This window comes from Rhinopithecus roxellana, chromosome 10, assembly GCF_007565055.1.
Source record: "Rhinopithecus roxellana isolate Shanxi Qingling chromosome 10, ASM756505v1, whole genome shotgun sequence".
Taxonomy (NCBI): domain Eukaryota; kingdom Metazoa; phylum Chordata; class Mammalia; order Primates; family Cercopithecidae; genus Rhinopithecus; species Rhinopithecus roxellana.
Genome location: NC_044558.1, coordinates 99,212,351 through 99,230,208, shown reverse-complemented (window position 1 = coordinate 99,230,208; position 17,858 = coordinate 99,212,351). Strand labels below are relative to the sequence as shown.

The window sequence follows — 17,858 nt, the reverse complement described above, 5'->3', positions numbered from 1 at the left end:
TGTACTAGCCCATAAACTCAGTGGCCCTCTGTCAGGGACAGCTAAGGAAATTGGATTCTTCAAAGTATTGAAAAGTTGGGTTGTTGATAAATGGCATTAGATCAAGCTTTGATTTCACTTTGGGTACACAGCTTGAGAGCCCTCTTCTGTGGAAATTTAGATGTGAGATCACCACATTTGTTTACATAGATGCGCCTCAAACTGTATTTTGTTTTCTGCTTTAAGGAGGAAGAATGTGATCAGGCTCCCACCTCCCTCCCATTTTCTTTCCATAGTGGGTTGTTGTAGTTCCTGCTTAGAAGGCTCAGAAAAAGTAAGTGTAGTGAAAAGAATGACTTTGTTCACTGAACATTAAAAGGAAAGAGAATTCAAGTACCGTTCACAGCTCTTCATGCAGGTCTGAGGAGTTCTTCAAAGACTGGAATTATTGGGCAACCATCCTGAGTCTCCTTTCTCCCTAAAGAAAGAGCCATTTACCCAAATATCCCTGTCACCACCAGGGAGACACACACGAGTCTGCTAGTGATAACATCCTTACTTCTGAAATAAACAGGGAAATTATACAAATAATACAGTTCTGCATTATGAAGCAGAAATCATTTGGATGAAATATTTCTCAAAGTGTAGCAACATTTCAAATAAGGAGACACACTCTAAGGGAATAAGGGATGGGAGGGAAGAGTGGGAAGGAAACACATCTAGGATCTTCTCATAGTTCTCATCCAGCTAGTGAGTGTGCCTGGCTTTCTTCGAAGCAATGTGGAGGCCTCAAAGTATGGCAGGTGTGATAGACAGGGCCACAGGAATATCATAAATGTCTTCAGATATTTCTGTGCAATGTGTTCAAGAGCCATAAAAGTAGCTTCTTAGAAATACAAATGTGAAACAGGTTCTCTTCAGATGATTTTAAGCTTTGAAGATTTTGGCACATTCCAGCTTTGTTCTCAGATATCTCCAGGGGGCATTAAAAATGTCATCCTATATAAGACTATGTATGATATTTTTCTCAAGTACCACTTTTGAAATACTCCATTGCTAAATTAGACTGGATCTGAGCATGTAATGTGGGTCATGGTCTTGGAGAAAAGAAACTTAATTTCCTAACAACATGTATGATTGTATAGGCATATTATATTATAAAGCACAAATTATTTGCCCATGATAGAAAGCTAAATATTAGGAAATCTATTATGGTAGGCTTCTTAAATTTGGAATTTGTGCAAATTTTCATTGAACAATAGTGTAAGTTGTAAAACAATTATGTAAATCTTGTAAAATGTATTTGCCATGTTTCTTTTTTTAAAAAAGTCAACTCAGCACATGGTTTTCATGCCTGGTTAATTTTTATTTCTATTTAAAAATTATCACTTGACTTATATCCCATCAACTTTCCAAAAAGTTTTGAAGCAGTTTATAATAAATAGAGGAAAATCAATTTCATAAAAAGGACCAAAACCAGGAAGAAAGAAATAAAGGTGAGGAAAATTAAATGAAACAAATGTTAGCTTTAAAATTTTATTAAAATCTTATTAATACGTGAAATGTTATGTGACCCAGTTATTTTGTTGGGTTTCCAGCTTATCACTGATCAGGCAATGTAAATATTACCAGGTTTGACTTGTTGAGAATCAAGGCCAATCAAGTACCTGGGACTCTTTAACAAACAAATGTCCCACTTTGGATGGACACTTCTCCATTTTTCCGCTGCGAAAAAGGAACAGTATCATGTGTACTTGGTGGCACAAAGCTAAAATTAATTCATTACGCATAACCTTTTGGCATCCTCTGATACAAGGACTAGGGAATACAAGGTAGTACAGATAATGAGTTATGACTCACTGGGAAAACAGTCACTCTGCTTATCTGTATCTACGTCTAGTTCCATATCCATGTTTCTAAATATATTTTACTAAGATTGTACTTATTAATTGATTTTTTTAATGGGGAAAGAAAAGCAAATGAAATAAATTTCGGCTACCTAAAATTAAACCTGATATATGGCCAATTTTGGTTGGGTTTACGGCAATGTCATGATAAGAGGCTGGTTAAAGGATTCCATTCCAACAGATTTCTGCAAGGTAAAATCTAGCCTGCCTGTCCACTTTCTCCCCCAAATTTGTAGGCTTGCTACCCTCCCTCATGACCTGGCAAAGTTTAGAAACCTTAACTTTGTTTAAGGAAAACTGGCTCCTTTCCTCCTCGGAAGCATGGCAGACAGTGCCAAACTGATCAGTCTATTTAACATGACATTGGGCTGCAATTCTTTCATGTCATCTAAAGAAAAACGTTAAGCTCCTACCCTGTCCCATCAGGCCACCAAAGGGTTCTAAAACCTCATTTATGATGTCATTTTAAGTATTCCCTCCTTCAGCAATGACAATAAAAGTTAACTATTAAACTCATGTTTTCAACTTCCCACCATGGGTTCCCTGCAACACAAAACCAGCAAATTAAATCACTGAGATACTAGGATACTTAATGAAATAAAAGCGAATTCCTCATAAATGGCACTAACTGTAGAACATCTGGCCTGCCCAGCTGCATTTTCTCTACATCAGTTGAGGATGTAACAAAGATAACCGACCCTTAGTCTTTCCAAATAACAAAAGCCCAGTTATTCTGAGGGCAGCTAAACCAAGTGGGATAAGATGGACACTTCAGCTCTGTCACAGAGTCAGCGATGACTCATTTACAGGACCTCAGAGTTGTCACTGCTAGTGAATTCCTCCTTCTTTCGTCCCTGCTGCTGCTTTTTCCTTAAAGTAATGGAATCACGAAAAATAAGCTGGGATTGAAAATAGATTGTTTAATTGACTCTTTTTTTTTTTTGGATCACAAAATCAAATCTTAGCTTGCTGCTGGGACTTTGGGCTCCCTCATTCATTCATTTGTTCATTCATTCAACAAATATATATTTCGTGTCTAATTTGTACCAAGTCCTGGGAGTACAGAAGTGAAAAAAAGGAGTCATAGTCACTGCCTGCATGGTACTTACATTCTAGTGGGTAAGAGTCAATACAGAAGTAAACTGCCAGGTAAAGGTGCAATTTCAAATGGTCAAAGTGTTTTGTGTAAAAATATTAGTGTGCTATGAAAAAGTATAAAGTGGGGACCCATCTTAGTTGGTGGTCAGAGAATGCCTTGCTGATGAGATGACATTTATCTGAGACCTGAAGTTTTACAAGGAGCCAGCTACATAGAGGTTGGGGAGGGAAAAAGAACTTTCTATGCGATGGGGAAAAGCATGTGCACAGGCCTCAGGCAGCAAAGAGCTTGGTGTAGTGGGAACTGACAAATGTATATAACAAATAAGGAAGACAGTGGCAGGAGAGGAAGTTGCAGAGCTAGGCAGAGGCTAGATTATGCAGCAACATAAGAAGGAACTGATTCATTTGCTGCCCCTGGTCAGTTCTGTCAATCAGATTTTGACCACAGAACTATTGGTAAAATGTAACTCAAACAGATGAGGTTTCCAGCTTCAATAGGTGGTCTCTTTAAACACAGCTGTCTTAAGGATAGATGATAACCAATGACGGAGGTTGCAGTGAGCCAAGATCGTGCCCCTGGCACTCTAGCCTATGTGACAGAGTGAGACTCTGTCTCAAAAAAAAAAAAAAAAAAAAATGATAGCCAATGACATACCTAGAGATATAGGTAAATATCAATATATAGTCTTCTTTCCCTGTCTCAGTCATGAAGATTACAGGAAATGCTTGTTTAATAGCAAATACTGTTAAGCAACATTGTCCAAATAGAAATTTCTGTGATGAGATGGAAATTATTTCTATCTTAGCTATCCAAAACAGTAGCCATTAGCCACCTGTGGCTACTAAGCACTTCAAATGTGGCTAGTGGAACTAAGAAACTGAATTTTTAATCGTATTTAGTTTTAATTCATTTAAATTTCAACAGCCACGAGTGGCTACAGGATAGGGCAGAGCAGCTCTAGAATCTTGACACACTTAAACGAGCTTACAAACAAAAGGCATAGGTTAGCTTAAAACTTGAGCAACATCTGTGATGGTTCACAGAATCCTCCTAAGGAAAAGGTTAAAACTGTGGTCCCCAACCTTTTTGGCACCAGGGACCAGTTTTGTGGAAGACAATTTTTCTATGGACCAGGGAAGTGGTGGGGGCGATGGTTTCAGGATGAAACTGTTCCACCTCAGATCACTAGGCATTAGACTCTCATAAGGAGCATGCAACCTAGATCCCTTGCATGTGCAGTTCAGAGGGTTCACACTCCTATGACAATCAAATGCTGCTTCTGATCTGATAGGAGGCAGAGCTCAGGCAGTAACGCTTGCTTGCCCACCGCTCACCTCTTGTGCGGCCCAGTTCCTAACAGGCCATGGACTGGTACTGGCCCTGGGGTTGGTGACCCCTGGGTTAAAGGATTCAGTCCAAGATCTGAAAAAAAGGGTACAACCAGGTAGCTTGGGAAGCACTCTAAATTTTCACAAGTCTGTAGCAGAATCTCAAAGCTTCTGGGTTTTTTGTTGTTGCTTTTGAAACAGGGTCTCACTCTGTTGCCCAGCCTGGAGTGTAGTGGTGTGAGTACAGCTCACTGCAGCCTCTACCTCCTGAGCTTAAGGGATCCTACTACCTCAGCTTCCCAAATAGCTGAGACTACAAGGACACACCACCACATCCAGCTTTTGTATTTTCTGTAGAAACAGGGTTTTACCATGTTGCCCAGGCTGGTCTCAAACTTCTGGGCTCAAGAAACCAGCTCACCTCAGGCTCCCAAAGTGCTGGGATTATAGGCATGAGACACTGCGCCTAGCCAACTTGGATTTTTAATGGCCCTTAACATACAGGATGTGTGACACGAGGCAGTATGTTACAGAGCTTTGTTACTCAAAGTGTGGTTCACCAACCAACCACATTGTCATCATTTAGAAGTCTGATATAAAGGCCTCACTCCCAACCTACTGAATCAGAATCTGCATTTTTAACAAGATCTCCAAAGATTCAAATACACATTCAAGTGTAAGAAACACTGCTATGGAAAGGGTTTGGGGTTGGGCAGACCCGCATTCAAATCCCAACTCTGCCACTTACCTAAGCAAGTCATTTAACCTCTTGGGCCTCAATTTTCTCACCTGAAAAAGGAGGTAATACTACCTACCTCAAAAGGGTGTTGTGAAGACTGAATGGGTCAATGTATAAAAGGAAATGAGCATGAGATCTGGTTTATGTTAGATGATCATTAATTCATTTATTTGACAAATCATTACTGACTGTCTATTATATTCCGAGCACCCTTCCTGTCCTGTGCTTAAAACCCGTTCCAAAACAAAGCAACCTTGGGGAAGAAGAGTGTTTTGTTGGGGATGGGAGGGGAAGAAAATGTTTCCCTGTAGCAGTTTCAATACTGTAAGGTGACCAACAACTGCTTCTCTTGGGATCTTTACAGGATTCCCAAATATCAGGGGCTTCCACCGCTATCCTCAGACCTTTAAATAAATAGAAATGTGAGGAGGGGAGGGGAGAATAAGAGAAAAATATAGGAATTGAACAAATAGGGAAGATTTACTACTGTTTTACCGACAAATAAAAAGCAGTAGACTTGTCTTAAAAACTAAGCACAAACTGTAAGCTGCACAGATTTTCTTTTATTAGCTTCCTTAAAAAAGAAGCAGCAGCAATTCTCACTGGAGGTCTCACTGGTAGGAAAGGGAATTCAAGGGGTGTTCTTTTCTGCTCCCCAGGCAAAAAGCGTTTCTCACCCAAGCCAGTAGGTGTTAATCTGCTTAAGCCTGCCTGAGTGGTTGTGTTAGATTGCTGGCACATGGCCATTTAGGGGTTTTGTTCCCCAGACCACAGGAGCCCATTTTTCCAAGAGTTCCACTAGCTTTTTGTTTGATAACGTCTATTTCTAGCAGCATTTACTCCTTCAACAACAAATTCAATGGAAAGAAAATTTACTGAACACCTACTATTTGGCACACCCTCTGTTGGGGATACAGAGATGAATAAGGAACAGTTGCTGTGCTCCAGGGGCTCACACAAAAGTAACTTCTGTTGCATTCTCTCAGGTGATGGCTATTATCATGACTTCTTCCCACTGCTTGGAAAAAAAAATTCTTTGGTTTCCTTGGCTGTCCCATTTAAATATCCACTGACCTCACTGTGCTCGCCTGAGGTCCCAGAGGCTTCAAGGGTTAATTACTCGCTTGTTGGGGCTGGTTCATTGTTCTCCCAAACTGCCCACCCTCTCCGATTCCATTTCCAATTATAAACTTTGTTTAATGTATTAATATTTTTCTTTTTACAGAGGCAATACACATTCATTACAGAAAAATACAGATAAATAAAATAAGGGAAAACATTTTAAAACTCTCCTCAATCCCACCACTAATGATAACCCGTTTTAATACACATGACTTTTTAAAAACTATAACTACTATAATTTCACATGAAGTTCAAAACATAGAGGAGGGCAATTATGCATAATCCAGTCATCTAAGTCGTGATCATTTTGGGGATCTTCCCTTCCCATTTTCTTGTACTTATAAATCAAGCCTGACAAATCATTATCAAGCCTTACAAATCAAGCCTGCTAAAGTCATTATCTTTTGGGGGAAGAATATGGAGTAGATGTGCAAAGCAGGAAGGGGGACTTTCAGCTGTGCTGGTGAGTAAGGACACTAGTAATCTTATAGAAAAACATGTTAGGAAATTTGCCGTAATTGGCCAAATTACCATTGCTATTCAAATGTTTCATCACTGGTAACAGAATCTCACCCAAGAAACTTGCCTTTCTTCCTTGGGGTCTGAAATGAGAAATACAGAAATACCTATTTTAAGAAGTTTTCATGTAAGAATACCTGAATTCGTAATGAAGAGTGCTTGAATACAATTAAAAGCCTACAACATGCCAAGATCTCTGACATATATTATCTCAGTAATCCTCACAACAGTCCTGCAAGATAGATATTATTACTCCTGTTTTAAAGATGATGAAACAAGCTCATAAAGTTTAACAGGCTTGCCCAAGATCTTACAGCTAGCACCTGGCAGAACCAGAACCCAGAGCAAAGAGACATAACGGTAGAGAGTAGAAAGTGTGTGGTAGAAAGTGTGTGGGTTCAGAGCCCGACTGAACCACCCACTCACTCCAGGACCTTGGGCAAGTTATTTAACATTCTAAGTTTCCTTGAACTGGACTTTTGTGTGATGCCATTAGCCTGCAGTTAGTGTTGACAAAAGGAACCATCCTTAGAATTAAGATGAAGTCCATTGTAAGGGTGTTGAGGACATTGTTGAATAGTTCATAGTTAAAGATATTTCTGTTTGCTCTGAATATGGAGGACAGTATACTCCTGAGCAATCGTCAATCTCAGTGCTCCTAACTATTCAGGTTTCCAGGAGCACTGGCTCCTGGAAAACTCATATCTAACTTTAAAATTCACATATAGGAAGAATTTGGGCGGCATGTTTCACCTCATTCCGATTGCACTTTTTGCCTCCAATTCTGCTTTTCTTTCTTCTTTCATTCCCACTTCCATTTTATTGTCTCGAATCTTTTATATTGCTATACACTCCCTTAAATTCTTTTGGATTTAACCGTCAGTTTCCTCATCTATAAATGGGGATAATGTTCTTTTAAGGGTGTGTGACAAGCACTCAGCACAGTGCATGGTCTGTAAGAGATGCTCAATAATGGTGTCTCCTTTCATAGTCTTGGAATAAATCTTTGCCACCTCATTACAACAAAGGACATTATTTGCATTCCAAAAGATTCTTCAGTTTATGAAAGGGCTCACCAAAGGGTTCTTTTAACAATAAGCCAAGGTATTTAAAATAGGATTTCTTCAGGGGTATTCCTTACTGAGTCTCTGTCACATAACTGGCACTGCGCTGATCCACCAACTCTGCTTCCTCCCACTACTCCATGTCAATACAGCTCCTCTCATATGCTATTTGCAAAGTCCCTGGGATGCAATGGACTAATTTTTAAAATGAAAACCTTTCCTTTATCTTCCCAGAGGAATTTTTAGATAGAAATGGTCTACTGCAGAAAATACAGAATGGGAGATCAAATTTTCTATTTTACTTCACCTTAAAAATGTCCTCCCTTAAATTCTTCAGTTTTCCATGTACCTAAAGGGGGATGTTGGCTCCCATTCCCTCTGCCTTCTAAAACAAGCTTGATTATTTCCACCATATTAACATATTTTAAATTTTATCAGAAATTAAGTTGTCTGATGAGTTTAATATTGCTGTTAATGATTTATTAAATTATCATTAAAAAAAATTCTAGGCTAGGAGTGGTGGCTCATGCCTCTAATCCTAGCACTTTGGGAGGCTGAGGTGGGAGGATCACTTGAGACCCGGAGTTCAAGACCAGCCTGGGCAACATAGTGAGACCCTGTGTCTATAAAAAATTTCAAGGCCGGGTACGGTGGCTCATGCCTATAATCCTAGCACTTTGGGAGGCTGAGGCGGGCGGATCATGAGGCCAGGAGTTCGAGACCAGCCTAACCAACATGGCAAAACCCTGTCTCTACTACAAATACAAAAATTAGCAAGGTGTGGTGGTATGCGCCTGTAATCCCAGCTACTCAGGAGGCTGAGGCAGGAGAATTGCTTGAACCCAGGAGGCAGAGGTTGCAGTGCGCTGAGATTGCGCCACTGCACTCCAGCCTAGGTGACAGAGTGAGACTCCATCTCAAAAAAAAAAAAAAAATTTAAAAATTAGCTGGGCATGGTGGTACATACCTGTAGTTCCAACTACTTGGGAGGCTGAGGTGGACGGATCTCTTGAGCCCAGGAGGTCAAGGCTACAGTGAGGGCCATGATCATGTCATTGCACTCCAGCGTGGGTGACAGAGTAAGACCTTGTTTCAAAAAAACCAAAAAAGACAAAACTAACCGTCTCATAAAATATTAAGCATTTAATTTTGTCAGGTTTTTATCCCCCAGTCTTTAGCACTTTCAAGGTATCCAATTAAATTAAAAAATAGACAAAGGGAATTCATAATTTGTATAGAATAGGTCACTGTCCAGGCCACTGTCTAATAATCTTCAAAAAGACCTGAGCTGGCAGATCCCAATAATCTACTTATGTTTGCTTAAAGCAATTTGTTGGATCCTTAACACCTGTTGAGTTAAGCGCTGAAAAGTTAATTGGCAGTGCCTATCGAGGCTGTATTTCCCCAGGCTTTCCTTTTCCTTCTGGCCCTCCCTTCCTTTCTTCTTATCTTTCCCTTCCCTTTTCTCCCTTCTAAAATTTTTATTGAGTCTTTTGGCGGCCAGGCTTTGTACTAAGCACTGGGAATCTACTGGTGGCCAAAATCCTGGCCAGGCCCCTACCCTCTTGGTGCTTTCTGTCTGGTGAGGGGACCATTAATCAAATTACATTCACTAATGGGTGTAGGATTACAAATTGCAGTAGGCACCACTTAGGCCTACAGTACATGGAGGGATCTGGCCTAGTCTGGGATTAGGAAGAGGACAGCTTTTTGGACTGTGAGAGGAAGAATGAGTGGGTAATAAGGCAGCAGAAACGTGTGCAAAGGCCCCGAGGTGCTGGGAATTGTGGTACTCTGGAAACAATGAAAGATAATGTGGCTGGACCAGATAAAACAAAGACAGGGGATGGGGGATGCCTCTGGTGAGCTCAGCAGAGTCAGAGATACATGTCTTGTAAAGATTTTGGCTTTCAACTTAAGAACAAAGGGAAGCCACTAAAGTAAGGAAGAACAAGGGGTGTGAGAACTGTTAATGATCGAGACGTCTTAATTTGTCTCTGCAGGAGCAATGCAGTCATACACATGGTCTCTAACATACACAGTGACAACGGCTGCTGGGTCCCCAGCTGAGAACTCCCAACAGCTGCCCTGTATGAGGAACACTCATGTGCCTTCTTCCTCCGTCACACACAGGATACCAGTTTATCCCCACAGAGAGGAACATGGGTAGGTAACTTTCCAGGGATGCTGCTGGACTTTTAAAATTTGATCTAAAGAGGATGGGTGCGGCAGCTCACACCCTATAATCTCAGCACTTTGGGAGGCCGAGGTGGGCCTTTAAGTCAGGAGTTCGAGACCAGCCTGGCCAACATGGTGAAACCCTGTCTCTACTAAAAATACAAAAATTAGCCAGGCATGGTGGCGTACACCTATAATCCCTGCTACTTGGGAGGCTGAGGTGGGAGAATCGCTTGAACCTGAGAGGCAGAGGTTGCAGTGAGCCGAGATTGCACCACTGAACTCCAGCCTGGGTGACAGAGCGAGACTCCATCTCAAAAAAAAAAAAAAAAAAAAAAAAAAGATCTAAAGAGGGGTTTCCTTAACAGCTATTTCCTCAAAGAACAGAAAGTGTGCTACCCTTTGCTGAGTTCCCACAATATCGTGAGCACTGTACTGTGTAATCCCCACAACCACCACGGTAGGTAGGTAGGTAAGAAGGTGTTAGTGACCCCATTTTAGATGAGGCAATTGAAACTTGGCTCTCTTCAGTTCCCCACGGTCACAGAGCTGGCACACGGTGGGACCCTAACTGAGGACGTCTGACTCCAAAGCCCGTGTTCCTCCCTCTTCACTCCTTTAACGCCTCAGCTGAAAACCCCTTTCAGCAGTTCTCCTGGCTGGCTCTTTGTACAAATTGCAGACTTACAGAGTGTCATCTTAGGTTCAAGTCTTTTACGATTCTACTTAGAGAAGGGCTTCCTCACCTGAGGGCTGGAGGTCCCTTTAGGGCTGCAGTTATTCATGAGGTTCAGGGGATTCCCCATAGGTTCTAGCGGTGCTTTATGCCCTGGAAAAATGCATCATTTGTTTTGCCCATATGTATGTATTTTTCAAATGTGTGGAGTGATGTTGCTGTGATGAATGAACTACAAATCCATACAAAAGTGTTACTTGAATCCTCGTAGTTCTTTGCCATTATGCATTGTCTTTATCAAAAGACACTAACCTTTCAATGTCTAATGAGCAGTGATCTGAAAAGCACTTAGGATATTAAAAAGAGATCCTGACCGGGCACAGTGGCTCACACCTGTAATCCCAGCACTTTGGGAGGCCAAGGTGGGTGGATCACTTGTGGTCAAGAGTTTGAGACCAGACTGGCCAACATGATGAAACCCTGTCTCCCTACTAAAAATACAAAAATGGGCCGGGCACGGTGGCTCATGCCTGTAATCCCAGCACTTTGGGAGGCCGACGTGGGTGGATCACAAGGTCAGGAGATCGAAATCATCCTGGCCAACATGGTGAAACCCTATCTTTACTGAAAATACAAAAATTAGCTGGATGTAGTGGCACGCGTCTATAGTCCCAGCTACTCAGGAGGCTGAGGCAGGAGAATCTCTTGAACCCAGGAGGCAGAGATTGCAGTGAGCCGAAATTGCACCACTGCACTCCAGCCTGGTGACAGAGGGAGATTCCATCTCAAAAAAACAAAAAAAGAAAAATTAGATGGGCGTGGTGGCAGGCGCCTGTAGCCCCAGCTACTCAGGAGACTGAGGCAGGATAATTGCTTGAACTCAGGAAGCGGAGGCTGCAGTAAGCCGAGATCGCGCCACTGCATTCCAGCCTGGAGAATAGAGCAATACTCCATCGCAAAAAAAAAAAAAAGAGAGAGAGAGAGAGAGAGATCCTACCATGTGGTGCAGTGGGCCTGACCACTCCCAGGCCAGGTTCCAACAGACCAGTTGTGGGGGACACGAGAGGAGGAGGGGGAGGACCTCTCAGGTCCCTTCCACAGTTGGCCCAGCAAAGTGCAGCACAGTGGTGACCTGACAGTGTGCACAGGCCTGGATGTTGGTGTACTTTTCCATAGGTTCAAGTGCTCCCAAGCAGTCAATTGGGCAGCCATTATTTTCTCAGGAGGCCTTTGAGAGTATTTCCACACATTTAGAATAGACTCTGAAAACCCTGTTTCAGAGAGATTTTTGATTCAGCAGAAATAGCAGAAATACCACTCACATGGTCATAGGTCAGCATCTTTGCTATAAAGATGTTACTAAGAAGAACAGTGATAATAATAGGCTATGTCTACACAGGACTTTCTGGTTTATAGAGTGTGTTCACACATATGATCCTCAGAATGACCATGCACAGTATTTTTATGGATGTGAGCAACAGGGTCGTGAAAGTCACAGCTAGAAAGTGGTGGAGTCTGGCTTAGAACCGAGGTCTTTGATGCCTGTTTGACCACGCCATGGTGTTATCCCCCCAGGAGACGGCTTACAGAAACCCACTATATCCTTCCCCATGATGTGGAAGCAGAGGCCTGAGTGATATAAAAACATAAATCTCACAGTGGTTTCTTTTTTGTTATCCCTATTTGATTCCAGGATACAACAGGGCTTTTAAACACAGTAGGAGTAGAGGTTTCCATCATTAATGATGTTTGGCTCAGGGCTAGATTTCATCTCTGAACGCTGGCTGGGGGAAGGGAGGTATGTTCTAGGTGTTGAGGGAGAAGGAAAATCAGCCTGGGGTTTTAAGTTAACCATAACAAGGCCACAAAAGTGGAAATGGTAAGAATCAAAAGGAAGAGGCCAGACACGATAGCTCATGCCTGTAATCCCAGTACTTTGGGAGGCCAAGGTGGGTGGATCACCTGATGTCAGGAATTTGAGACCAGCCTGGTCAACATGGTGAAACCCCATCTCTACTAAAAATACAAAAATTAGCCAGGCGTGGTGGTGCACACCTGTAATCCCAGCTACTCAGGAGGCTGAGGCAGGACAATCATTTGAACCCAGGAGGCGGAGGTTGCAGTAAGCCAAGATCATGCCACTGCATTCCAGCCTGGGCAACAGAATGAGACTCTGATTCAAAAAAAAAGATGAAAGAATGAAAAATGGGGTTGGGGGTTGAAGGGGGAAGAAAAGAGAGAAAAAAAGAAAAAGGAAAAAAATAGATGAGGTTTTTAAAAAGGTGTCAAACTCATCTGTTCTTGCTATTACTCACACTATTCAATGTGCTTGATGCATTTTAGATACACGGGAAGCTATAACTATGGGAGCTATGGCAACCAGCATCCTCACCCCATGCAGAGCCAGTATCCGGCCCTCCCTCATGACACAGCCATCTCTGGGCCACTCCACTATGCCCCTTACCACAGGAGCTCTGCACAGGTGAGTCAGTGGTCCTGGTTTCTTGCCCAGACCTTGGTATACTTGGTGCCAAATCTGGTTAACACAGTTCATAAACTGTTATGCATGCTGTGTGTGCAGCGTGTATGTCCCCAAGGAGAGGACAGTCTTTTCATCAGCGTCATTTCTGGCCTCCAATGGCTGGCCCACAGTGGGTGCTCGGCCAGCGTTCATGCTCCATTTGCTCTCACACGCCTGGTTGCTAAACAGTTTGTTTTTCATTCTATCCTCTCTTTGACTTCTTCATGCCAAGATCTAATCGGCCGCATGTCTGCTGCCCTTTTTTGGGCAGCTACCCTCACCCTGGGCCTTGGGTCTCCTTTCCCATCACCACTCTCCTGTGCAGACCCTCATGGAGTCTTGTCAGGACTGGTCTCTCAACATCATTCTAACTGGTCTCGTGGTGTCTCGTGTCTGCTCTTTTCATCCAGCCCACACACGTAATCTTAAGCGGAAGAATCCTCCTGAAATGGATCCCTTTTCAAATCACTCTCAGGCCCTATACCTCCTTGGGCTCCGCACTGTCTAATAAGCCAAACCAGCCCTCTGTGGTCTGTAGGGAATGGACAGGCCATTGCACCTGGCTGCATTTGGAAAAACACCGCTGGACACTCTACCTGTCTAACACTTTCCTGTGCATTGGCTCTGATCCGACTGGTTGCCAGTTCCACTCTGCGTCCTAAGTATCTCTGTATGCCCTCTGTGCTCGTCTCAGCTCAGGCCTTTATCATATCCAACCTAGATGAAGACAGAAGCCTTCCTGATGGTCTCTATGCCTCTAAAAAGTGCCCCATCTCTGGTTCATCCCCTACACTGCAGCTAGAGAAGTCTTTCGGAAAAAAAACCCAACTGACCGTGACACTTTAGCTGTCTTTGGCACATCATCGCCTTCCAGGTCAAGTTCAATTCCTTAGTATGTCTCTTAAGACTCGTTACCTTTTTGGCCTACTCACCAACTCCCTCCCCCCTCCAGCCATGCCAGCCCTCATGTGGTTGTCTTGGATGTGCTGAGTTCCTCCGTGTCTTTGTAGATATTGTTTCCTCTGGCTGGGTGTCTCTTTCCCAGTTTCTTCTGCTGGGCATTCATGACAAGCATCTTGCTGTCTTTGTGGCATTCCTGAAAGTACCCCCTTGCTTCCTCCAGGACCTTATTAGGTGCCACTCCCTGGGTTTCCTCTCTCAGTAGCATTTCTCACACCCTGTTATCATCACCAACTTTCCTGTTTGACACGCACAGAGACCCTAAGCTCCCTGAAGGCAAAGATTAAGTCCAGTATCCTCAGGTCACAGCACTTGGCACCTACAGAAAGAGGAGCTACCTTCTCCTGAACATGTGCTGTGTGCCAGGCTCTGCGCTGAGCACTCTCCACATCCCCTGGATAACCCCTGCAGAAGAGGAAGTGAGACTCACAGTAACCTTCCTGAGGAGTTGAACCCAGGAGCTGTGACTCCTGTCTGGGCTCTCAGGCACCACCCCCTGCCGCCTCTCAGATGCAGGCATTCACTAAGTGTACACTGAGCAGATGAGTACATGGGAGGTGGCATCAGCACGAACACTAGTACGGTGTGCTGAGCATGCTCACTCTATTCTGCAGGCACAGGAAGCTAGGGAGTGGTAAGATCAGAGCTATGATTAACAAAGAGAGCTCTCAGGGCCCCCACAGAATGAACCAAGAAGAGGGGCTGGTGGAGGCAGGGGGCTTTGCTCCAAAGCACTTGTAGAAGTTTAGGAATGAGATGGCAGGACTGACGCTAGCGTGGAGGCTGTAATTACATCAGCTGTTAGCACACAGACTCGTCTCTGAGGGAAGGCACCAAGGAGAACGTTTCCACAACACATGGCACTCTGGGCAAACAGGTGTTTGTTTTGATTTCCATCTGTAGTACCAAGGGGAGCCCTGGTTTAATCCCCAGACAAGCCAAGAAGTTGATTCCACTAAATCATCACCTGGGGCATTCATTATAGGTTTCCAACTGCGTCAAACAGAGATGCCAGCTCCTTAGGAGCTCCCTCTCTTGGGAGCACTCTGTGCTCCTCACTGTGATCCACTGCATGACTGAGAACGGCTGCAACAGCCTAGATCACTCCACACACTCCAAGCATCTCATTCATTCATTCATTTCTCAAATGGCTCCCGGGTAACTACTATGTGCAAGCACTGCACTGGCCACTGGGAGCACAGTGAGAAGGAGACAGAGCATGCCTGCTTTGGTAGAGCTTATGCTCCAGTGGGCGATAGCATCATCAAGCCACAACTCTGGGCATTGTCTTCCCTCCTTCTTCACTTCCTCATTCCCCCTCATGAAATGGCAGAAGCTGGTTTTCTGGGGTGATATTTTTAAAGCCATTGCCATAAAAAGAAGCCAAGGTCTCCTCAAGGCCCATGAGGTCCTGCTCTGGAAGCCACAACAGTCCCCAACTGGAACACTGTCATTTAATAGCTGGTCTTAATAGAATGGCCCAAGGACAAGCGAAAGCCCATGGAAGGGCCCTTTTAATCCAGACAAGGTGTGACAGTCCAAAGGGTCCTAGGCCAGGCTCTTTGCCACCATGCCTTGTGACTCTTAGACGAGTGCCTCTAACACTCCCCTCAACACACACACACACACCACACTTCGTGGTTTATGCCTTAGTCTCCACCTGTAAAATAGGGTGGAGAGAAATTAATTACATCGGTCTCTACCTAGGTTGATGAGTGAGGTCAGTGTTCAAAACGTACCTCTCTGGGGGAAGGTACTGTCTAAAGACAAAGTATCCTTTGTTTTGTTTTCATTAACATTTATTCAGAGCACTGTTCTAGGCATATTTAAATACACAGACTCAATTGCCATAACAACCTTGGGAAGAAGGCATTTTTGGAGATAGGATCTCACTCTGTCACCCAGGCTGGAGTGCAGCTGTGCAATCTTGGCTCATTGCAACATCCACCTTCTGGGCTCAACTGATCCTCCCACCTCAGTCTCCCAAGTACCTGGGACTATAGGCGCGCGCCACCAAGCCCAGCTGATTTTTGTGTTTTTGTAGAGACAAAGTCTCACCATGTTGACCAGGCATGTCTCGAACTCCTGGGCTCAAGTGATCCTCCTGCCTCGGCCTCCCAAAGTGCTAGGGCTACAGGCGTGAACCACTGCACCTAGCCTTTTCCCTCAGTTTTTAAAGATAAGTAGACTGCCTCAGAAGGTAATGTGCCCCAGGCCATGCATCCAGTAAGGGACAAAGCAGACTCAAATGCAAATCCTCCAGTTCTCAATCCCAATGCTAAACCAGTGGTACTGAATACTACTGTTTTGGAGAGTGGAAGGTAAATTCAAGAGGTTACTGCTGCTATTCTCAGTAAGTTTCAAGTTGCCAAAGAGAAGCACATACCCCAAGATAACCTTCTTTCTTTCCTTTATTGGTTCTTTGGTTTAAGGTTGAGCATAGAGAAAATCCACTGCAGGGCTAATGAGTTTTAGCTTTCCAGAGCAGGGGTCAAGCTGTTCCAATTCGGAGTAACTGAATATCACAATTCACTACATCAGACTTACCAGGGAAAAGGACAGTCTGAATTGGAAGAAAAATTGCAAGTATGCAATATGGTTGGAGAAATGCAATTGGTCATCAGCACAAAAGTAACTGAAACTACTGCAAATAAATGCCAGCTAGGTTTCCTTAGAGGGCTGTTACATCTGTGAAGCACAGTAATTATAGGGGTCCCAGCATTTATATGCTCAAAATAATTTTAAGTCATTTGTTTTCAAAATAGAATATGTGTATGCCCTTATTTACACTACTTATTTGTATAACACATACTTTCTTCCTGGGTAATACAAAGGTAAGCCTCCCAGCCCTGCTTAGATTCTTATAACTTCTGACTTAGTCCAGATGAATGAGGTTTCACAGTGTAAGGTTTGAATTATTTTGGAAAAACATTGCAACTGTGCTGCACTTGTTCACATCAAAGTAAGCTGCCTCTTTCCAGGTTCTCCATTCCCAGGTCCAACCGAAAGGAGAAAATAAACCAGACCAAGTACATAGCTACAAAATCTTTCTGAGCCTCATTCAATACATGTTCATAGAACCTCTACCCTGTCAAGCAGCCATAGTGGAACTGGGGCCCTTGAGCTCAAGAGCCATTTGATCACACTTAGACTGGAAAGCTCTCCCTTATTTATCATCTGAAAGGCAGAGGCCAAGCCTTATCAGCTAATTACCACCTCTCACAGAATCTCCAGCAGTCTGGCCCAAACCAACCCAGGACCATTGGGTGCTACAAAGTTTGCTTAGGGCACTGTACTTCGGGTTGGCGTCTTGGGCCAAAAAGGAAAAAAAAAAAAAAATCAATCAATGATAGTGTTGTAAGATCTCTGACTGTAGAGCCAGGCTCCCTGGGTTCAAATCCCAGCTTTGACTCCAATTAGCCCTGTGCCTCAATTTTCTCATCTGATGGTATCTATTTCATAGGGTTGTAGTAAGGGTCAAGTGAGTTAGTAAAGGTCAGAACAGGGCCTGGCTCATAGTTAACTCATTTTATTATTATCCTTTGTAACACCACAGTTATCATATTTAGGGTAATTTTATAATTAAGATCTGTTTCCCTCACTGTACTAGCTCTGTGATAGCAAGCACCAAGTCCTTTTTCTCTCCCCATTATATTCCCATGGCCTAGCACCGAGCTTGGCCCTCAATGAGTGCTCAGTAAATACTTGTCAATGAAACGAATGAATGACTGGTACGAAGTTGCTGTGTGATTGCAGTAGATCA

At 43.4% G+C, this 17,858-nt stretch overlaps 1 protein-coding gene across 3 annotated transcripts in view; it reads left to right on the top strand.

Annotated features, from left to right (window-relative positions):
- RFX4 (regulatory factor X4) overlaps positions 1 to 17,858 on the top strand; it is a 181,036-nt gene that overhangs the window by 157,388 nt on the left and 5,790 nt on the right. For all 3 annotated transcript variants that reach the window (XM_010381300.2, XM_010381295.2, XM_010381306.2), the window contains 2 exons: positions 9,764 to 9,926; positions 12,958 to 13,096. In XM_010381300.2, coding sequence (XP_010379602.1) covers positions 9,764 to 9,926; positions 12,958 to 13,096 — 302 coding nt within the window. The remainder of the gene's footprint in view (positions 1 to 9,763; positions 9,927 to 12,957; positions 13,097 to 17,858) is intronic.